The sequence below is a fragment of the Lithobates pipiens genome, unplaced genomic scaffold (assembly GCF_037356315.1).
Source record: "Lithobates pipiens isolate NorthernLeopardFrog02 unplaced genomic scaffold, aLitPip1_a1.2 Scaffold_19, whole genome shotgun sequence".
Classification (NCBI taxonomy): domain Eukaryota; kingdom Metazoa; phylum Chordata; class Amphibia; order Anura; family Ranidae; genus Lithobates; species Lithobates pipiens.
Genome location: NW_027507764.1, coordinates 512,253,382 through 512,277,415, shown reverse-complemented (window position 1 = coordinate 512,277,415; position 24,034 = coordinate 512,253,382). Strand labels below are relative to the sequence as shown.

The following is a 24,034-nucleotide window of genomic DNA, read 5'->3' as shown; positions in this document are numbered from 1 at the left end:
TCTAATGAGGAAAGAGGCAGGGTCTGCATCCATTTAGACATGATCTCCAAAGGGCGTAGCTCACAAAAAAAATACATTTTTTGCCTCGGGGATGCCAAAAATCTGACTTGTATCTTAGTGCAGACTTCTGGGAAAATCAGTAAGCCAATCACACAAGCAGGAAATTACATTTTTAGGTGGCGTTCTGTACACCAGCTCTGTGTAAAACACCTCTAGGTAGCCATATTGCATTGCATTTTACAGAAAAATATAGCACTGCAGATTGAAAAGGAAAGGTCATTTTAATAACATTCCATTACAATATATATGCTATATTATTTTGTTTGTGCCACGAAAGTGAAGTTACCCTTTAAGGATGACTCCACCATTCTGGTATACATGCTACCGTGAGCCAAGTCAATCAAAGAAGTCTGGAAAATACATGCCTGTCATGTCTAGGCTCTCAAAGTAGCCTATGGTGCTACTCTGGAAACTTGATTTACTGAGAAGAAATTTATATGCCGACCCCTTACCATGTGATCAGCTGTCAGCCAATGACAGCTGATCATGTGATTTAAAAAGAGCCGGTAATAGGCCATTTTCTCAGCTATCAATGTAAGTATAAAAAAAAGCTGATCACCAGCAGCTGTCAGAGGGACATTGGCCCGATCACGAAGAGCTGCCGCCGAGTGAACTGTGCCCACTTGTGCCACCTACCAGTGCACAACAGCACTGCCTACCACTGCCCACCAGCGCCATCTACCAGTGCCACCGATCAGTGCCTTGTCACCAGTGCTGCCTATCAGTATTACCTACAAGTGCCCATCAGTGCCATCTAACAGTGCTACCTATCAGTGACACCTATGAGTGCCCTTCAGTGCCACCCATCCATGCCACCTATCAGGGCCCATCAGTGCCATCTCATCAGTGTCGCCTTATCAGTGCCACCTTATCTGTGCCTATCAGTGCCCATCAGTGCAGCCTCATCAGCACATAGCAATAGAGAAAAATTACCTGTTTACAAAATGTCACAACAAACTATGAAAAATTATTTTATTTTTTTCAAAATTTTCTGTCTTTTTTTTGTTTGTTTAGCAAAAAATAAAAACCCCAGCAGTGATGAAATAGCACCAAAGGAAAACTCTATTTGTGTGAAAAAAATTATAAAAATGTCATTTGGGTACAGTGCAGCATGACCCGCAATTGTCATTCAAAGTGCGAGAGCGCTGAAAGCTGAAAATTGGTCTGGGCAGGAGGGGGGTTTAAGTGCCCAGTAAGCAAATGGTTAAGTATCAGTAGTATATAACACTTTATATGTCTTTACTATACTATATATTTACTTTATTAAATAGAGTAAAGATATTCTTAGAAGTACACACGTACCCAGGCAATGTATATTACAGTATATACTTATTCTTAACAAGCAAAAAAAAGAGCTTAAAAAAGCTACTCCTTACCTCTCTAGCTGTGTGTACTATGGAGTTATTCATGAATCCTCAAAGATCACAATAAAGACTCTAAAGTTGTGTTTCAGTCAGTTTCTAAAAGCTCAAAAACATTTCTGTGCCTTTATTGTGAAATTTGAAGACACATTTCTTTACAATGCCTATAGCTTGAGAGGTGAGTTGGGAATTTTTTTAGGGCATGTTTGGAATACTGAAACACTTTAGTGTGTGTAGTCTGGACATATCCAGAGTGATGCTCACCAGTAATTCAATAATGTGCAGGTGGTGAGACAGTAATATCAACTGCCTTATTTGATGCAGTTACATAACACGACAGGGAAAGATGGGTAACAAGATGCACATTATTTTACTAACGTTTTGTCAAGCAAAACAAATCTTTCATATGCAGTATATTACAAAAATGAGTACACCATTTGCATTTTTATACATTTTTATTATATCTTTTCATGTGACAACACTGAAGAAATGAGTGCACAGCTTGTATAACAGTGTAAATTTGCTGTCCCCTCAAAATAACTCAACACACAGCCATTAATATCTAAACCCCTGGCAACAAAAGTGAGTACACCCCTAAGTGAAATAGTCCAAATTGGGCCCAAAGTGTCAAAATTTTGTGTGGCCACCATTATTTTCCAGCACTGCCTTAACTCTCTTGGCCATGGGAGTTCACCGAAGCTTCACAGGTTGCCCCTGCAGTCCTCTTCCACTCCTCCATGACGACATCACAGAGCTGGTGGATGTTAGAGACCTTGTGCTCCACACCTTCCGTTTGAGGATGCCCCGCAGATGCTTAATAGGGTTTAGCTCTTGGGACATGCTTGGCCAGTCCATCACCTTTACCTTCAGCTTCTTTAGCAAGGCAGTGGTTGTCTTGGAGGTGTGTTTGGGGTCATTATCTTGTTGGGATACTGTCCTGCGTCCCAGTCTCCGAAGGGAGGGGATCATGCGCTGCTCAGTATGTCACAGTACATGTAGGCATTCATGGTTCCCTCACTGAACTGTAGCTCCCCAGTGGCGGCAGCACTCAGACCATGACACTCCCACCACCATGCTTGACTGTAGGCAAGACACACTTGTCTTTGTACTCCTCTCCTGGTTGCCGCCACAAATGCTTGACACCAACTGAACCAATTAAGTTTATCTTGGTCTCATCAGACCACAGGACATGCTTTCCAGTAATCCATGTCCTTAGTCTGCTTGTCTTCAGAAAACTGTTTGCGGGCTTTCTTGTGCATCATCTTTAGAAGAGGCTTCCCTCTGGGATGACAGCCATGTAGATCAATTTGATGCAGCGTGTGGTGTATGGTCTGAGCACTGATAGGCTGAACTCCCACCCCTTCAACCTCTGCAGCAATGCTGGCAGCACTCATACATCTATTTCCAAAAGATAACCTCTGGATATGGCGCCGAGTATGTGCACTCCACTTCTTTGGTTGACCATGGCGAGGCCTGTTCTGAGTGGAATCTGTCCAGTTAAACCACTATATGGTCTTGGCCACCGTGCTGCCCAGTTTCAGGTTCTTGGCAATCTTCACATAGCCTAAGCCATCTTTATGTAGAGCAACAATTCTTTTTTTCAGATCCTCAGAGTGTTCTTTGCCATGAGGTGCCATGTTTAACGTCCAGTGACCAGTATGAGAGAGTGAAAGCGATAACAGTTTAACACACCTGCTCCCTATTGAATGAATGAAATACTTGTATAGCACACAATGCGAACTGAATCGCCTCTAGGCGCTGTATTCACACATGAGACCTTGTAACACTAATGAGTCACATGACACTGGGGAGGGAAAATGGCTAATTGGACCAAATTTGGACATTTTCACTTAGGGGTGTACTCACTTTTGTTGCCAGCAGTTAATGGCAACATTAATGGCTGTGTGTTGAGTTATTTTGAGGGGACAGCAAATTTACACTGTTTTACACTGTACACTCCTTTACATTGTAGCAAAGTGTAATTTCTTCAGTGTTGTCACATGAAAAGATATAATAAAATATTTACAGAAATGTGAGGGGTGTACTCACTTTTGTGAGAAACTGTAAGTCCTAACTGTATATTAGGCTAGAGTTAAGTTTATACCCTAAACATTTGTCTTTAGCTAAAGACCTTGTGCACAGAAGAAAATTATCCTATGTAACGTGTTAGTGCCTTTACATGTCATCTGCTATGTGTCAACTCTTTTCGGGAACTGCCCAAAGCAGTGCTTCTTGTTAGCTGGTGGACCAGTCTTTGTGTATGAGCTGCTAAGCCCAGATCTTTTGATCCACCATCTGACCCCTTTTATGTTTTTGTTTTTCTGCTACATTGTTTGTGGGTTAAACCTTTCTTTTATGTCTTATGTCAGTACCTGTGGTATAAGAAGAGGCTGGACTATTACAAGTAAGTGGCACCAGATTGTCCAATTTATACCCAAATGAGTTCAGATAGCCCAATACCTCTATTAGACCCCTTTCACACCAGGGCGTTTTGCAGGCGCTATAGCGTTAGAAATAGCGCCTGCAAAACACCCTAAAGAAGCTGCACCATTGTGTGTAGTGTGAAAGCCGCGAGGGCTTTCACACTACAACGGTGCGCTGGCAGGACGTCAGAAAAAAGTCCTGCCAGCAGCTTCTTTGGAGCGGTGAAGGAGCGGTGTGTTTACCGCTCCTCCACCACTGCTGCCCATTGAAATCAATGGGGCAGCGCTGTAATGCCGCCGGCAAAACGCCGCTATTGCGGCGTATTGCCGGCGGTTTTAACCCTTTCGCGGCCGCTAGCGGGGGGTAAAAGCGCCCCGCTAGCGGCCGAAATGTGCCGCAAATCCGGCGGTAAAACGCCGCTAAAAATAGCGGCGTTTTACCGCCGACGCAAGGTGCGGTGTGGGGTGAAAGGGGTCTTAGAGCCTGGGGTGCATGTCCACAATATGCAATCCTGGGACCTGCACCAACACCAAAAACACAAGCCTATGCCCCACTATTAATACCATCCTCCCTATCGCAACATTTAGGCTGGATTCACGCCTATGTATTTTTAGTTCTTTTTACATTTTGCAGATTTGCACTACAGTCCATGTACCATGGTTTCCTATGGAACATGTTCTGTAGTGAAAATCTGCAAAATGAAAAAGCACTAAAAATGCATAGGTGTGAATCTAGCCTTAAATTAAAAAGCAGAAGAAAGGTATGATCGAGAATGGTGTAATGGCTGAGCAAAATGTATATTTATTTTACAAATAGCTTTGGAAAGGTATGACTGGAAAGACTGATGGTTTTGCCTAGTGCAAATTTGAAATGTTTCTAATATCCCAAACTTTATATTTTGCTTTGGATAAATTAGGAAAGGGTTTTTGCGAGTAGTTACTATTGTCTACGCCCCCAATGGGAAGATGCATCTTATTAATTTGTCCTGATAACCATTGTCACCATTACTGGAAGTATGGGAAAAGCTAAAATTTTAAGTTGTCACTGGAATGGGAATCAAGCGGAACTTTTGCAGTGGGGACACTTGCTGCAGTCACATCTAGAGAGGAATTGTGAAGTTTTGGAAAGACTTCCTCTCACTTCCTGTAGTGTCTATGGGACAAGATGTAAAAGTAACCTTTCCTCTGTTAATAAAAAAAAATGGATTTAAATACATTTAAATAGATTTAGCTTTAAATTAGGCAGAAATAAGACTTTCCGTTTAGCATAGCAAACCCAGCTGGCATATACTGTATTTAGTGCTATTTGTTTGTTAGGGGGTCACTTCACTACTCAAATTGCTTTTTTGCCTTATAAAACTGATAATGATTTCTCATACCATTTTATTGACTGTGGGTATGGGTTACCCTACTAGGATACCCTACTGAGTATGGGTTACCCTACTAGACATACTTACCCTATGGGTCTGGAGACCACTAATTCTACTTGTGCCTCTGGTTTGGACTCCAGAATTATATTGTAAACTTCTTCAAATGTTGCACCTTGTAATATCCGCCCATTCCACTCTAAAACCTCATCACCTGGAGAAGACCAGAAATATAGAGGTTACTTAATACAGCAAGTTCCACAAAGAACAGTAAAAAAAATTGATTACACTTGAATGGGAATTTTGTAAAATACTAAAATTAACAGTTGGGGGAAAAATACATCTAAAAAGTCAATGAGAAGTAATTTGTAGCAGTTTATTTTTGTTGTAAATGAAATAGGTAAACGTATTAAACGTTATGTCTTGTTTATTTCTCGTAGAATACTTACTTTGTCTTTATTCCGTCTGAATAAAACAAGTTGCAAGTCTGTAAACTGTTAAATTTGTAGGCATGCATAATAACGTTTTAATCTATAACCATGTCACAAACACTTAAAACACCTGGAGCTTGGAGACAATGTTTAACCTAATTAACCTGAACAGCTCATAAAAACGTGAAAACTAAACTTTTTTTTTTAAGATGTCTTAAACCACAATATTGAATATTAAAATAAATATAAAGAGATGTGTTCATTTTAAGGTAGGTACTTTAGTCCCTCACTCTGTTACAAAACCTTTGTCATCCTTCTTCCAAAAAAGCTCTCTCTTGCCTCACAGCTTCTTCTCACTCCAGCAAATCTCAGGCACTTGTGAGTAGTGTTACTTTTACATCCTCCTTGGTTGTCAAAACCTTGCTAACATGAAGTCATCTTCCTGATGCAACCTAATCACTCTTCTTTGAACTCCAGTTACCCGTCAGTAACCCTTACATGCCTTTCCCATGCCTCGTCTTCCATCAAACATCCTTCTAATTCCTCTTCTAAATGTCTGTCACTTTTCTCCCACATCTGTCTCACTCTTCTATGCTGCATAGTCCCTCATACGCTGTCCTTCTCAAAACTCCTCCGATCCTCAGTCAACCATCACTTATCCTTTTCATGACTCCAAACCTCAGTCTTGTCCTACCATATCATCCACAAACCACCTCTGATCCTCAGTCAACCATCACTTATGCTTTTCATGATTCCAAACCTCAGTCACTGTCCTAATATATCCTCCACAAACATCCTCTGATCTTAAGTCAGCCATCACTTATCCTTTTCATGACTCAACCTCAGTCTCGTCCTACCATATCATCCACAAACCACCTCCGATCCTCAGTCAACCATCACTTATGCTTTTCATGATTCCAAACCTTAGTCACTGTCCTAATATATCCTCCACAAACATCCTCTGATCTTAAGTCAGCCATCACTTATCCTTTTCATGACTCTAAACCTCAGTCACTGTCCTACTATATCCTTCACAAACCTCATCCATTCCTCAGTCAACCATCACGTATCCTTTTCATGACTCCAAACCTCAGTCACTGTCCTACTATATCCTCTACAAACCTCCCCAAATTCTCAGTTACAGTCTACAAACTTCTTCCGATCCTCAGTTAACCATCACGTATCCTTTTCATGACTCCAAACCTCAGTCGCTGTCCTACTATATCCTCTACAAACCTCCTCAAATTCTCAGTTACAGCTATATTTTTGTCAAACTTCTTTTAATCCTCAGACACCCATCAGTGGACCTCCTCTTACTCATCAATTGTCTTCTTCATTCCTCCTCTAAACCTCAATCATTCTGAGTCATCCACATTGCTTATTCTTCTGATTCTACCTGAGTACTATGTTGCCAGTCATCCTGTTTATTCTTTCTTCAATTTTTATAAGCTTTCCAGAAGTCAAACTGCGCACTGCTGCAACACTGTCATAATCACATCTAGTTATTTGTTTCTTATTTGATAATTTTATTTTCCACATATATACATAGATACCTCTCCCGATATAATGAAGGCTCCGACACTGCACCTAAACAGATCCTAAAGTCATGTATTTTGAACCTGACACATTGTGTAAAAAAATCTAACAAAGTCAGTTTTCTCTATGGTAGCATGGATATTAGTCTTGGTTGTAGCATGGAATCTTATCACATTTTGAATTCATCAGGCCAAAGCAAGAATGCTACTGACTACTAATGTCACTAGTATGTTATACAACAACAGAGTTAGTTAGAGTTAGCACTGGAGACTTGGAGAAGGTTCCAGGGACTACATCAAAATCTGGTTGTTACAACTTGGTGTATCAACTTGGTACAAATTCTGCAGCTCAAAGTTTACATATAACATCCAGCTGAAAATGATATTTATGTTTCTGGAAAGTGCTAGAGATTTTTATTACCCTACGCAATAACATATCTCTTGAGTGGCAACAACTCAACAAGTTCAAAGACCTACAACCCCCGTTTCTGTTTTTTCACATTTCAAAAAATGTAATGGAGTAAGCACCCAGGAGTGGATGAGGAAAAATATATTAAGGAGAGCTTGCTACTGGGCCAGAGGCCAGACGGTAATAAAACGGCAACTACAGGTTTTAGGATCCCCTTGTCAACCAACTCCCTGAAAACAGCCGCCCACCTTGCCTATTTTTTTTTTAAAACGTCACTATACATATCTTTATTCCAGCTGGTCACATGATAATAGTGGAGGTAGGCAGCCCTTACTCCAGGATAGTGCAGCACTCCTATCATGACATGTGAGTATAGTTCTGTCCAGGAAATCTGTGAACGCAGGACAAAGTGATGATGCATCCCCTAGGGGGGCTTTTCTATGATGGCCTGAGTACACAGGAAATTTGGCTGGATGATGCTGCATATCATTCAATCAGAAAGCGAGCCAGTGCACACACAAAGCAATGACTATGTGGGGGGCAGAGCTGGAGTTAATCTTTTATCTAACTAGATCTATAACCTAACTGCTTGCCGACTCACACCGATATACGTTAGCAGAAGGGCGCGTACAGGCACATTAACGTACCTGTACGTTGCCCTTTAATAAGCGGCTTGCAGCGAGCTCTGTGAGGCTGATTGTGGGTTCCGTGGACTTGATGTCTGCGGGGATACCCGCGATCATCTCACAGAGAGGAAGAATGGGGAAATGCTGATTTAAACAAGCATTTCCCCCTTCTGCCTAGTGACACTGATCACAGCTCCCTGTAATCGGGAGCGCTGATCAGTGTCGTGTCACACGTAGCCCACCCCCCCCCACAGTTAGAATCACTCCCTAGGACACACTTAACGCCTACAGCGCCCCCTAGTGGTTAACCCCTTCACTTCCAGTCACATTTACACAGTAATCAATGCATTTTTAATCGCACTGATCGTGCTATAAATGTGAATGGTCCCAAAATAGCACCAAAAGTGTCCCATCTGTCCGCCATAATGTTGCAGTCATGATAAAAATCGCTGATTGGCGCCATTACAAGTAAAAAAAAAAAAATTTTATAAAAATGCCATAAAACTATTCCCTATTTTGTATACGCTATAACTTTTGCGCAAACGAATCAATAAACGCTTATTGCATTTTTTTTTACCAAAAATATGTAGAATACGTATCAGCCTAAACTAAGGGAAAAAAAGTTTTTTTTATATATTTTTTGGGGATATTTATTATAGCAAAAAGTAAAAAATAATGATATTTTTTTCAAAATTGCCACAATTTTTTTGTTTATAACGCAAAAAATAAAAACCGCAGAGGTGGTAAAATAACACCAAAAAAAAGCTCTATTTGTGGGGAAAAAAGGGTGTCAATTTTATTCGGGAGCTACGTCGCACGACCGCACAATTGTCAGTTAAAGCGACACAGTGCCGAATCGCAAAAAGTGCTCTGGTCTTTTGCCAGCCAAATGATGTGCTTAAAGTAACCAAAAACACCACTATAGCATGCCTAGTTAAACTCTCTTGTTGTCCATATAAGCCATTGTTTAACGGCCAATTGTATAATAAGCCAATAATGAACTGGGGATGGCCAACAAGCCCTACACAACTATATGCAGCTTGAAATAAATGGCTTTATAATTTTAGGATATACAGTATCAGTATATCAGTTTTAACTACAAGCTTGGTCCAATGAAATAACAGAATGAGTCTGGCCACTATTACAAACAGGAATTAAAAAACCTTATTTCTTTAGATATGTTATGGAAGTGGGACATGCAGAAAGCATTTGCAGAAAAAAAAAAAAAAAAGAAACTGTTTAAACTTTAAAAAAAAAAAAAAAGAACATTAAATTCCCAAGAAATAGTCTGGAACAACTTATGAAATCACTCTGAAATGTCCACCAGTTATTCTGATGTCATCAACATTTTTATTCTACTATCTTATGATACACAATGCCCACAGAGAGCCAGTGTTAATATTAAGCTGTGCAGTACCTTACCATAAGAATTGTGAAATAAATTAGCAAAATAAATCATTACTGCAGATATAAAAACCACAATGATAGAAAATGACATAATACCAGCAAAGGGCACTAATGTGATTTATTTATACTGATGTGCGTACATTTCAACCCTCAACTCAAGACACCACAGACCTCCCGAGACTGGCGCCACATGCAGCAATGACGTGAGTGGCTCTTTAGTGACCTGATCCACAGCACAACTGAGTCATGCCCTGATGCCCTGTTATATCTGCTTCCAGTTTACTAATGATATGACATTCATGGAGTGTCATCCAACACCCTACTTAGAAAGAAGCTTACATGGCCAATGTCCAAACATTATCTTCTGGCTTATTGTGAAGTACTCTTATTCATGAATGTTTTTATTTATTTATTTTTATTTATTTTATACCTTTATTTACTTCAGTTAACAGAAAGGGCTTTCATTTTTTGCCCATCACCTGAACACGTATGAAAACGTATCCCCTGTCTCACCCTCCTGTAAAACACAGTTAAATACCTTTTAAAGCAGTTTTGCTCACTTAAGACCACCATTAAAGTCAAATTTGTAGTGCCATTTCTGGGTGTCGGTGGACCAGTAATCCAGCACTTTGGATGTGCCCATGCTTGCTGGTCCTTAGTGGTCCTCTTGTGCTGATGTCATCACCTGCAGACTCTCTTCTGGGTCCTGAGAGGACCCTGACACTGCGGTCATGCAGGCGGTGACATGGACACCCAATTACGTACCTCCAATGCACAGGAGAAGGGAGCTAAAAAATATAGCCTTTGGTATCTTAAATAAGGAGTGATTAAAAATGTTATAAAGATTGAAGGTTTTTAAAATGCATGAAGGTAAAAACCTTCAGTATGCAACTCCCCTTTGGAGCCTACCCCTAATACTTATCCAAGCCAATCGGGATCCAGTGATGTACACGGCTTCTCTCCTACTGGCTCCTGCTTCTGTTAATCACAGCCAGTGAGGAGGTAGCTGGGGCGGAGACAAGCCCAATCTGTTTGTCTTATGGACACACAGAGCGAGGTTTGTGAGCGAGCACGTATAACATGTTTTGTTTTTTTGTTTTGTTTTTTAAACATTTAACCTTTAATATCACTTTAAAAGAGAAGTTCGGGGTTTTCAATCTTACTTACCTAGGTAGATGCAACATCGGCCCAACGCTGCATCTGTGCCCACTGGCTCTAAGGGTGAGAAGCGAACGATCAAACACCACTGATCTCTAAGTTCTCAAAGCTCCATCAGCAGGGAGCTGGTGACTATCAGTCACCATTGTCTGCTCTGCCCCCCCCCCCCTTGTGCTAATTGGAGCGCTGGGCAGTGGAGCAGATGGGAGCGGCTGGCTCAGGCTCTCAGTGGCTCGCTGAGAGGCTAAGCCAAGTGCCGGTCCAGGGCTGTGGGTGGATTTCAACCATATGGTCGCAATGTTTCCGAACTAGGACCTGCTCTGTGACGTCAACATTGCTGAAAACGGTTCACAGGCGTGCAGAACGAACTGCGCTCCTGTGATTCACAGGATAAGTACAGCCTAACGAGCTTTGGCTGTACTTTTCCTTTAAGGCCTCTCAAGAATGTGGCTTAGATAATTGCACATTTTAGATTTTAACCGCTGTCCCGCCTGAGCTGTGAATTGTTACAGCCCAAGCTGATCAGTGGGCCTCACGCAATGACTGATTGCTGGGACCTGCTGATCAGCTCCCTGATTCACAGAAGAGAGCTCTGTGTTGGTAAACAACATAGAGCTCTGTACACTGACAGGCGATCTTGCTGTTTTTTAATCCCTGCAAAGCAGGGAAAAAAACAACAAGATTGCTTAGCAAAAGCAGCACGCAATACACATTGTTAGGCACACAGTTAACCCCTTCATTGCCCCTAGATGTTAAACCCTTCTCAGCCAGTGTGTTCCCGGACACAAAGCCCTATGCACCAGATCTTTACGTTTTTGTGTTTTTTTTCCTTCTACTAAAAGAAAATAGACTGGCCTTAGTAAAAAAAAGGGGGGGGAAGCTCTGATGACTCCCATCATCCAATAATGTGCAAGCAAAAATGCTATTATTTTATTTTCATTGCATGTGATTGGGTATTTTTTTTTTAAAGTGAAGCTTTACTTCATTTACTAAGCTCTGGAGCAACTGCACTTGCAGAGTGCACAGTCTGTTTGTCTTTAGTAAATCAAATGCTTTATCAGACATAATGAAGAAAGAACAGACATACCCGGTCGAAGCCGCCCAACAGTGTCCGCTAGGCTTCCCTTCTTCACTTTGGTGATATAAGCACAGAGAAGACCAGTCTCTGACATTTTTCCTCCCACAACCTGCAATAATAAGAGACACAATATAAAATGCTGGTTAAATAATGTCTATTTAAGTTGCTTATATTTAAATTACTATAAAAACAGATTAAAGCATTGCAGTATAAGCTACTATACATTTAGGCATACATATACTGTAAATACCTCTTCCTTTATTCTCCTATGACAAAATAACAGCACTGTGTAGTCTATTGAAACCTGACTGGCTCCTAGAGCCTTGGTGAGACTCTGGTGGAGATTTACTAAAATGGCTGCACACAGCATCTGGTTCAGCCCTGCATAGTAACCAATCAGTTTCCAAGTTTTAGGCCCTTTTCACATTCCGATCAGACCCGCCTGTCAGTATTTCAGGCAGACCTGATCGGATGCTCCATCCACCTCTATGGAGCAGCGGATGTCAGAGTTGACATGTCCACTGACACCCGCTGCTATCCGATCCAATCCTGCCTGTGAAAGCCAGATGGACGGAGACCCTATTTTGCATCTGCATGGCGGATCTGATGAAAATGGACAGGCGGTCCGTTTTCATCCGATTCCTCAAAAAGGAGAGCGGGGCTCTGACAGGTCCGTCCCTACACAGTGAGCGGAGACGGACCTGTCATCCGCCAGCTCAGAGGGGATCAGCAGATCGATCCACGCTGGGCACAGTGGAGTCCACCCGGTGGACCGTCCGTGTAGAAGGGCCCTTATTGTCAAAGCCTAATTGAACAAGCTAAAGTTAGAAGCTGATTGGTTACTATGCACAGCTGCACCAGATTTTGTGTGCACCAGTTTTAGTAAATCTCCCCCTCTGAGTTTTTTACTGTATATTTGCAAATGCGAGCAACTAATCCCTCGGTTATTTATATGAAATGTTAGATAGGGCTAGTTTGTTTTTTGCTTTTACTGGTTGGCTGGTAAGTGTGCTGGGAAATTTTCTGTTGTTTGTGCAAAGGCCATTCATGTGCACATTACTGTAAAGGCTAGTTATAGATTGGGATGGTTGCCACTTCTCTGCACAGCTTGTCTGCTGAATTTGGCGTGTAGACACATTGGATGCCTACAGTTGCTATTGTGCTTTTGCTGGACATCCAATGTCTCCCTGCGTCTTTAAGGATGGGCCTCCCTCCAGTCAAACACCTGCCATGTCCACTCTGCAGAAACTGAGGGGACACAAGTGTGTCATCCACCCGCTCTACTCCAATCAGGAGGGGATCTGTGATCTGATCCCCTGCTGATTGGAATAGAGTCTTCCCTGCCGGGAGAACACAATGATTATTGCTAGTGGCAATAGCCTCTGGCAATATTTGCATGCTAAAGATCCAACATGCTAGTTGTACCCAAGTCAATTAATGGATCGAATTGGGTGCGATCAGCCTGCACACAGATGGATCAAATCTCTGGCTGATCCCTCACTGTTTTCTTTTTTTTGCAGGCTGGCTGGTAAGTTTGCTGGGAAATTTTCTGTTGTTTGTAATACAACAACGCATAAACCCTAATCTTATTTTAGTATGTGCTTATAACCTTTTAAATGAATAAATTACTGATCTTAGTTTTATTTTCTCCTTCACATTTGCATTGAGTTGATAGGACAGCTATATGCAGAGGAAGAACACCGCCAAGGTATAGGAGGTATCCACTATAGCAGGTTTCTGCACACATTGTGGGATTTAGTGATATAACCAATGTAGAGTATTTCAGAAGGGAAAATGTATTTAGAACAAGAGGTCGTGATGTGAAGCTGCAGAGTGGGCGGCTGCTGGATACTTGAGGACGTTCCACTTCTACAGAAGGAAAGCTGGATGTATGAGACACCCTATCCGCACACATGATATAGTAGCCGATGGAATAAAAGAACTAAAAAAAAAAAATCCTGGGGAGATGTAGGAGGCTGTTATGAAGTAAAGATCAAATAGCAGAAGGTCTGCAGTTTTGCAAGAAAGGGGAAAATTGGCAGATTACATGTGCCAAGCGCTGCTTTTAGGTCTTCAAATGCTGTGCTTCTAGGTGTTAAATTATTTCTGAGACGACTGACATATTCATTTGTATGGCTCGAGGAGGCGGACGCGTCTGTCTTAGAACGTGTACTTTGGGCTAAAGAAAGTCAGTGTGAAGAGAATACCCCGGAAGTCGTATTTGCTGTGCCAGCCAAGATCTGGAGGTGCTACACACTGAGAATGCAAAATGCCGAGCCTGACAGACACACCGCTTGTTCATGTCTAAGGAATACCGCTTTTATTACTGTCAGAGCGATTAACCCTCTCGTGTCTCTCAGGGAGAGATCAGTTGTATAGGAAGAGAGGCTACAATCCCATTAACTGCGCACAGAGCTCAAGGGGACAAGGCATCTTTGCTATAACCATCTCAGAGCCATTTTAAAGTATATCTGCTAATAGACAACCATGGAGGCTGCCATTGGTCATCTTCTTTTATAAAAGCCAGTTGTCTGGCTGCGTCCATATTTCTGTGTCACAAACATGGAATAATCATGCACACATCAATCTAACTGCACCGCTTCAGGTTCCTCTCCCCTCACCAGCCCCCAAAGCCAATCTTGGAGCTCTTCCCATCTACCTCACGGCAACCATGCAAACAAAGCCACACCATATATTCTGGCTTTGAAGAAAACGTAATTGTTTGGAGTGGCACACAATCTTAGAATCTTTATGCTCAAATGGGATTGGTTACTTTTCTCATTTGGAGCGTTCCCCACAAGCCCAAAGCTTGACCTCACCACATTTCCCAACCACCATTGGGGAAGCATGCAAGCTTTTAATCAGTTGCGTTTAACCAGTGGCATCACCCGTAACACTTGCCTACTAAAGCCAACAAGACCATGCCACAACTGTGTGACAAAAGTTGCACTGCAGTGCGTCCCTCCTGGCATTTTAGAGAGGAAAAGGTGCCGCATTCCTGCTGCCTGCAGCCTGTCAAAGTCTATGGGAGGCTGTAGCTGGATGGGGCTAAGCACTGTATTGAGTGGTACCCAAATGTAGGGCCCAATGCATTCAGTGACAAATTCCCTGAATGAATGGAAAGGCTTTGAATGCTGGTACCACTCAGTATATAATTCAGCCCTGTCCAGTCACAGCCTGCCATAGATTTGGAAAGGCCATCTGCATCGGGGCTGGATGCTGCACCACACTAAAATGCCAAGAGGGATGCACTGCAGCTGGATGGTCCCATGCAAAAGGGGCCTTAGACATAATTAACCCTTAAGGAGTATCTCACCAAAAAAATAAAATTTCGGTTGCAGAAGATGCCTAAATTTTAATCTGTATCTTAGACAGACTGCTGGGGAAAATCAGAGAGCCAATCACACAAGCAGGAAATACTATTTTTTGGTGGTGTTCTGTTTGGCGATTTTGTTTTAGTGGAGATACGCTTTAATACTCGGACCCAGACAGCATATCAAGATTGATTGGTTCTTCTTAGCCCTTTTACACACGGTCGGAGATTCCGACAACCAAATCCGTTGGATTTTGTCCATCGGATTGTGTCCGAAACTGTTGCATACACACGGTCGGACAAAGTTGTCGAAAAATCCGATCTTTCAGAACGTGATGACGTAATTTTGTTACGATGGGACTACGTTCAGGTTAGTAGCCAATAGCTTTGATGTAGGAATTTGATCTGAGGATGCGTGGCACTTTGTCCGATCGAAATTCTCTACACATGATCGGAGTATGTCCTATCGGAGCAGTTTGTCTGAAAATATTTCCAGCAAGTTGGAAAATTTGGTCCGACGGATATTCCGACAGGAACAGTCCGATGCATACCACACACAGTCGGAATATCCGACAAAACGGTCCAATAGGACACATTCCGATGGAATCTCCGACCGTGTGTACAAGGGCTTAGACCTTTCCGTAGATGAGTTTGTACACTTACTAACCCATGAGACTTTCCTCCAAGTCTCATGGGTTAGTTCAAGTGTAGTTTGCAATTTTCCAGGGAATTAATGAGATTCATTTGGTTCATGATGTAAAATGGCTTTTTTTGATATGGAAAGGTAACCGTTTCACCTTAATGTATACTACAATCTCCAGCAATTCTGAGGCCGCGTACACACGCGGGGACTGTTCGCTCAACTTTGTTCGTCAAACAGTTTCAGCGGACAGTCCGCTCAAAATTAGCATGGACGGACATGGCCACACACGACGTACGAACAGTTTGCTGAAACCGTGCGCGATGACGTGAACGGCACGTACGACGGGACTAGAAAACGACGTCCTATACACTGCAATGCAACCTTCGGCGTATAAATTCTTTCTGAGCATGCACGGAACTTTGACGAACAAGCCTACACACGAGGGGACTGTTCGCTGAAACAAGGTTTCAGCGGACAGTTTTTCGGAAATTCCGAAAAACCTTGTTCAGCAGACTGTTCGCTGAAACTGTCCGCTGAAAGCCCACACACGGGCGGACTGTCCGCTGAAACACTGTTCAGCGGACAAAGTTGAGCGAACAGTCCCCGCGTGTGTACGCGGCCTAAGAGGTTCATCCTTTTACTGTTTCAAGTAATAGAGCTCTTTTCTCCTGACCTTGTTCTGTCTTAATTACCGTATATACTCGAGTATAAGCCGAGATTTTCAGCCTCTTTTTTGAGGCTGAAAGTGCCCCCCTCGGCTTATACTCGAGTCACCGCTGTCTGACTGCCCGAACAGCGTGTCGAGCAGACAGACAGCGGCCATTCTACCTTTCAAAAGCCGCGCCTCCGGCTCCGCCTCCGCCTGTGATAGGCGGAACACTGAATTTCCCAGCAGCCTGTGTTCCGCCTATCACGGACATCGTCTCATCCTCGTACTACGGACGAGGATGATACGATGTCCGTGATAGGCGGAACACAGGCTGCTGGGAAATTCAGTGTTCCGCCTATCACAGGCGGAGGCGGGAGGCGCGGCTTTTGAACAGGGGAATGGCCGCCAGGGCGCCGACGAAGAGCGGCGATCCTGGCATGGGACGACACGGAGGCTCGGGACGGGACGACACGGAGGCTCGGGACGGGACGACACGGAGGCTCGGGACGGGACGACACGGAGGCTCGGGACGGGACGACACGGAGGCTCGGGACGGGACCGGACGGAGGCTTGGGACACAGGTAGGCTGGACACACAAGGCTGCACGGACACACACACACACACACACACACACACACACACACACACACATGGATGGATGGACACACATGGATGGATGGACACACACACACACAGGGATGGATGGATGGATGGACACACACACACACACACACACACACACAGGGATGGATGGATGGACGCACACACACACACACAGGGATGGATGGATGGACACACACACAGGGATGGACGGACACACAGGGATGGATGGACACACAGGGATGGACGGACACACACAGGGATGGACAGGCATATCTCACCCTCGGCTTATACACGAGTCAATAGGTTTCCCAGTTTTTTGGGGGTAAATTGGGGGCCTCGGCTTATACTCGGGTCGGCCTATACTCGAGTATATACGGTAAGTCATATTTCAATTAAATGTTGTTCTTTCCCAATTAAACATTCCAGCAAATTGTAGAAAGCCGATTAGTATAGCTCGGAATGAATTGTGCTCTGATAATCCATAGTTTCAGTATTTTATTGAACACTAAGCTGTACCTGAAAAGCAGCCAATCTGTGTCACCAGAAGAAAAAAAGGCTGGAGATTTGTTTATGGCCTATATATCATGTTCACCAAATAAATGCTATGATGGTGCAAATTGGTGTTATCCATGAATCATAAAGACAAAACCAATGTTTTCAATCTACCTATACATGCAATTAGGTGGTTCAAATAAATCAAAGTCAGGCCTGACAAATGTGAGCTTTCCCATGCAAGTAAATAAAAGAAAAAAAAAGTGCCTTTAACCCTTTTGCTGCCAGGTCTATATGGCATACGGACCTACAGCACTTCTTCCAGCTGGCCAGGTCCATATGCTGTACGGATCTGGCATTCCTCCTTCTGATATAAGCTCATGGTCACTTTAGTGACCATGAACTTATAGCAGAACTGTTCAGCAGACTTTGCTGAACAAATCAATGGCTATTTTGAGCAAACGACTAACCGTTGATCAGAGCTATTCATCTAAAATGCGAGTCCCCATCCCCCTCGTGTTTACCAGCCCCCTTCTTTTCCTGAATGAACATAGAAGCAATCAGTACTGATTGCTCCTGTGTTCATTCACTACTGATGAAGCATAGTAATCAGTATAAAGGGTTAAAGAGTAACTTCAGTATTAAAAAAATAAAATATCTGGCCAGCACCTATTGCAATACTTACATCCACTTATTTGCTGTCTCCTGAAGACTCACCTTTCTTGACGTCTAGCACTGGTTCTCTTTCAGGTTTAATGACAGTGAAGTTGAATGTGTCACAACATTGTCCTGGGCTCACAGTAGAATAATGTAAGACTGCCAATTATCACCACAGGAAAAAGAAAACCCAAGACATCATATGACCAGCCTGAAGACTACTGCATTTTAGATATCTACAGTGAGGGGAAAAACTTATTTGATCCTCTGCTGATTCTGTACATTTGCCCACTGACCAATAAATGATCAGTCTATAATTTTAATGATAGGTTTATTTTAACAGTGAGAGACAGAATAACAACAAAAATATCCAGAAAAAAGCATGACAAAACTTATAAATTGATTTGCATTTTAATGAGTGAAATAAGTATTTGATCTCCTATCAGTCAGCAAGATTTCTGGCTCCCAGGTGTCTTCTATACAGGTAACAAGCTGAGATTAGGAGCACTCTCTTAAAGGAAGTGCTGCTAATCTGAGCTTGTTACCTGTATAAAAGACACCTGTCTACAGAAGTAATCAATCAATCAATCAGATTCCAATTTCTCCACCATGGCCAAGACCAAAGAGCTGTCCAGGGATGTCAGGGATAAGATTGTAGACCTACACAAGGCTGGAATGGGCAACAAGACTAACACCAAGCAGCTTGGTGAGAGGGTGACAACAGTTGGTGCGATTTTTTCGCAAAAGGAAGAAACACAAAATAACTGTCAATCTCCCTTAGTCTGGGGCTCCATGCAAGATCTCACCTCGTGGAGTTTCAATGATCATGGGAATGGTGAGGAATCAGCCCAGAACTACAAGGGAGAATCTTGTCAGTGATCTCAATGCAGCTGGGGCCATCGTTGCCAAATAAACAATTGGTTACATACTATGCGGTAAAGGACTGAAATCCTGTAGCGCCCGCAAGGTCCCTCTGCTCAAGAAAGCACATGTGCAGGCTCGTCTGAAGCTTGCTAATGAACATCTGAATGATTCAGAGGAGAACTTGGTGAAAGTGTTGTGGTCAGATGAAACCAAAATCAAGCTCCTTGGCATCAACTCAACTCACCGTGTTTGGAGGAGGAGGAATGCTGGCTATGACTCCAAGAACACCATCCCAACCATCAAACATGGAGGTGGAAACATTATGATTTGGGGGTGTTTTTCTGCTAAGAGGACATGACATCTTCACTGCATCAAAGGGACGATGGACAGGGTCATGTACCGTCAGATTTTGGGTGAAAAGCCAGGGCATTGAAAATGGGTTGTGGATGGGTATTCCAGCACGACAATGACCCAAAACACACAGCCAAGGTCACAAAGGAATGGCTCAAGAAGAAGCACATTAAGGTTAAGGTCCCGGAGTGGCATCTCCAGACCTTAATCCCATAGAAAGTATGTGGAGGGAGTTGAAGGTTCACATTATCAAACGTCAGCCTTGAAACCTTAATGACTTGGAGAGGATCTGCAAAGAGGAGTAGGACAAAATTTGTGTGCAAACCTGGTGGCCAACTACAAGAAACGTCTGGCCTCTGTGATTGCCAACAAGGGTTTTGCCACCAAGTACTAAGTCATGTTTTGCGAAGGGGTCAAATGCTTATTTCATGCATTAAAATGCAAATCAATTTATAACTTTTTTGAAATGCGCTTTTCTGGATATTTTTGTTGTTATTCTGTTTCTCACTGTTAAAATAAACCTACCATTAAAATTATAGACTAATAATCATTTGTCGGTGGGCAAATATACAATATCAGCAGGGGATCAAATACTTTTTCCCTCACTGTATAAGGGGTATTTAAAATAGATGGGGGGCGAGGAGACAGGATCTTAGGTGCACAGCCAGATGTGGATTGAGCAAGTGCTGGGACCACTTCCACTGTCACAAAGACCTGGACATGGCTCATCATCTGCCCACTGCAAGAACAACATTTTTGATGAAGTTTTTGAGCCTTGCCAGTTATTAAACTGTCAGCAGGGACTGAAAGCAAGCACTTAAGCCTTGTACACACGGTTGGAGAATCCGTTGGTATGTGTCCTATCGGACCGTGTCGTCGGATAATCCGACTGTGTGTGGTATGCATCGGACTGATTCCGTCCCAATCTCCGTCGGACCCAATTTTCCAACATGTTGGAAATATTTCCCGACCAACTGGGCCGGTCGGACTTAATCCGATTATGTGTAGAGCATTTTGATCGGACCAAGTGCCACGCATGCTCAGATCAAATTCCTACATCAAAGCTATTGGCTACTAGCCTGAATGTAGTCCCATCGTAACGAAATTACGTCATCACGTTCTGAAAGATCGGATTTTTCGCCAACTTTGTCCAACCGTGTGTATGCAACAGTTTTCGGACAAAATCCGACGGGCAGAATCCGACGGATTTGGTTGTGGAAATCTCCGACCGTGTGTACAGGGGCTTACAGTTGTCTAAGCAGGTCATAGCTGCTTAGGCATTGTGTAAGCTCTAAAATCTGGAGCAAATCTTGCTTTACAACCCCTCCTTTCTATTTCTATCTTTGCATCTAAGCAGTTTTAAAATTCTGGTTTGCCACATTTATTGCAAATTTCAACATCCTGCGTCTTTCAAAGAAATCAAAAGTACCACATCTAAAATGCAGACAACACAGATTCTAATCATGACGCCAAGATCCTCCTCTATCCACATAATCCAGCACTCACCTTTAGACCAAGCATAGCTCCAGAATCTCGAGGCACGCTGCCATCTTTTAACCGCTTATTTAATAAGATGCGGCCAATTAATCGGTCGCCATCTTTGGACGCTTGCCACGTAACAGGGTGCTGATTTGTGTAGGGAGAAACACGAGAAAAATATGTTAGAGCATGTTTTCAACAGTACAGCAGTAACAGGAAATTTTTAGCCTTCAAGAACACCTGTAGTACAGAAGAAACCAAAAAGCTGAAAAGGAGACAGTTTGGAAAAATTATTATTGTCTTTCTTTTTTTTTAACTATAATGTCTTTAGGGTAGCTTGGAAGGGTCATTTTAAACCTCAACCCACCTTCCCAAGTTCCACTGCTAATAAGCAAAGCAAAGCCACTTATGCCAAGGTCTTGACGTTTTTATATATAGCTGCTGTTAAGAGGTTATGTCGTGGCAAAGTTTGTCCCTCTTGTTATATTCTAATAAAGTGAACAGCAGTTGAGTCTGTTACTCCAAACTCTTCTAAAACCCCTGGAGCCTATTCTGCAATGATAACAAAGGCCAACTACAGTGTCTACATTTTCTACCAGACACATTTACTTGTTTAATATACTGTAAAAGGACAATACCTTTGGTAAAGAAACAAGTCAAATACAGGTAAAGACATTGTGAAGGATCCTTAACCTCACCTTGGTTCCAGGGAGCATAATGGTACTTTTAGAGCCAGGGGAGCCCTGAAAAATTCAATGCCTCTCATTAACTGCTGACACATTCAGCATCTAGGACAGCCTTTCTCAACCTTTTCAACACAGAGGAACCCTTGAAATAGTTCTCCGGTCTCGAGGAACCCCTGCTAAAAATTTAAAACTAAAACTCATGATACATTAGTGTGATGGTCAATGGGAAGAATGGTCCATACACTTGTCGTCATTGGCAAGAATTACCTCCTTACAGATAGCTAAAAAGATCAATGTTGGCTGTGGGAACTTATCCGAGAGGCAGAAATGGCCCAATGCTGAAGGAACCCCTAGCAACCTCTGGAGGAACCCTAGGGTTCCAAAGAACCCTGGTTGAGAATCACTGATCTAGGAGGTGAACATCAACTGCTAGAGGGTAGGGGATACAATGGTACTCTACAATAACCCTAAAAGATTCCATAGCCCTCCTCACATTGCTTATCTAGAAAACCGAAACCCAAAGTGACTCCAAACACCTACTTTGTGTACAAGATAAGCACTAGGGAAGTTCTCTGCAGGGTCCTGTGCTCCCAAAATTGCCTACAATGGTTGAGTGATATAAGGAACCCTTCAATGGGCCTAAATAGATATTTATCTTTTTTTATTTTTCTAAAGGGTTATAGAGCTCATTTACATACAGGTGTACTTGTAGGCTGGTGGGGAACTAGACATACAATATGTTCCATAAAAGCTTATAGAAATCCTAATTCTTTTCTACAGGAGCATTAGAAATAGGCTATATTAATGAAGCTTTACACAAGGATAAGGATCTTTATTTTCAGAAAAATCAATTGGAGTCTGCAACAAAATTCATAAAATAAATGTAGTTTAAAAAAAAAAAGCCATGATCCTTACCCTGGTGTGTTAGCTTTGTGAATTGAGCCTAATACCAGCAATAATGAGAGTCAGTTAATTAAAGAATATAAAAGTGAGTAATATACGGCAAGGGTATTTTTCTCATTCACTTGTAAAAACTGATTTACAACAGACAAGCTATTTTATTGTGCAGTGTTATTAAAAAAAAAATGGCCTCTCTATTTTAATCCATGACGAAATAGTCTAATATGTGGCCAAATTGTTTATAGCTGCCAAATAAAATTTAGATGCAACAGTTGTCAGCATTCTAGAACTTCCACCCTCCTGTAGCTCCTGTTTGATATCGGTTTTAGATGTTTCTGAGTTCCATCTGATATTCTTTACAGTTGCATTTGACTTGCAACTGACCTTCTTCTGACTTACAGTTTACTTCAATCTGACCTGCACTTGACTTTCTTCCAACCTACAGTTGAGCTTCTGTTGACCTACTTCAGACCTACTGCTCATTGACCTACTTCTGATCTACAGTTGACCTTCTTCTGGCCTGCACTTGACCTTCTTTATCCACTTGCTGACCGGCACATGCACATTTACGTCGGCAAAGTGGTTTGTTCCCTTGAAACGACGTATGTCGGCTCCTTTAAAAGCCATAGCAGGAGAACCGATGCACATAGCCGGTAGGCGAGATCGCAGGCACGAGAGCCAGAATGGGGATTTATGTATGCAAACACACAAATCCTCGTTCTGACAGGAGAGAAGAGACAGATCTGCTGTTTGTATTAATTATGAACTGCGATATGTCTCCTCCCTCACCCCACAGTTAGAAAAAAAAACTCACAAGGGAACACATTTAACCCCTTGGTTGCCCCTAGTGTTAACAGCTTCCCTGCCAGTGACATTTACACAGTAATCAGTGCATTTTTATAGCTCTGATCGCTGTATAAATGTCAATGGTCTCGAAAAAGTGTCATAAATGTCCGATCTGTCCACCGCAATGTCGTAGTCCCATTAAAAATCACAGATCACCGCCATTATTAGTAAAAAAAAAATGCCATCAATCTATCCCCTATTTTGTAAACGCTATAACTTTTGCGCGAGCCAATCAATATAAGCTTATTGCGATTTTTTTACCAAAAAATATGTAAAAGAATACATATTGGCCTAAACTAATGAAGACATTTGTTTTTTAAAAACATTTTTGGGGATATTTATAATAGCAAAAAGTAAAAAATATATAATTTTTTTGTTTATAGCGCAAAAAATAAAAACGCAGAGGTGATCAAATAACACCAATACCGGTAAATTAACCTCAATGTGCATATGTGATTTAAAGATTCTACTGCAGTAAAACTTTTTAATTAATCAAATTACCTAAAGATAATCCTAGTTTCTACCTTGGAAAGGTATACTGCAACTTGAAAGAGCTATCTACATAGATTGCTAACATCTAATGGGATACAGGGGCTTCAAAATTTCATATAATTTTCAGATTAAGGGCTAGTTTACACTTGCTTCAAAACATGGCTTCAGACAGGCTTTGTTAAAGCTCTCTGAATGCCAGTCAAA

The 24,034-nt window shown here is 42.3% G+C and overlaps 1 protein-coding gene across 9 annotated transcripts in view; it reads right to left on the bottom strand.

Annotated features, from left to right (window-relative positions):
- RIMS2 (regulating synaptic membrane exocytosis 2) overlaps nucleotides 1-24,034 on the bottom strand; it is a 982,185-nt gene that overhangs the window by 369,843 nt on the left and 588,308 nt on the right. For all 9 annotated transcript variants that reach the window (XM_077493146.1, XM_077493148.1, XM_077493153.1 and 6 more), the window contains 3 exons: nucleotides 20,934-21,053; nucleotides 11,865-11,964; nucleotides 5,302-5,425 (listed from right to left, as the gene is read on the bottom strand). In XM_077493146.1, coding sequence (XP_077349272.1) covers nucleotides 5,302-5,425; nucleotides 11,865-11,964; nucleotides 20,934-21,053 — 344 coding nt within the window. The remainder of the gene's footprint in view (nucleotides 1-5,301; nucleotides 5,426-11,864; nucleotides 11,965-20,933; nucleotides 21,054-24,034) is intronic.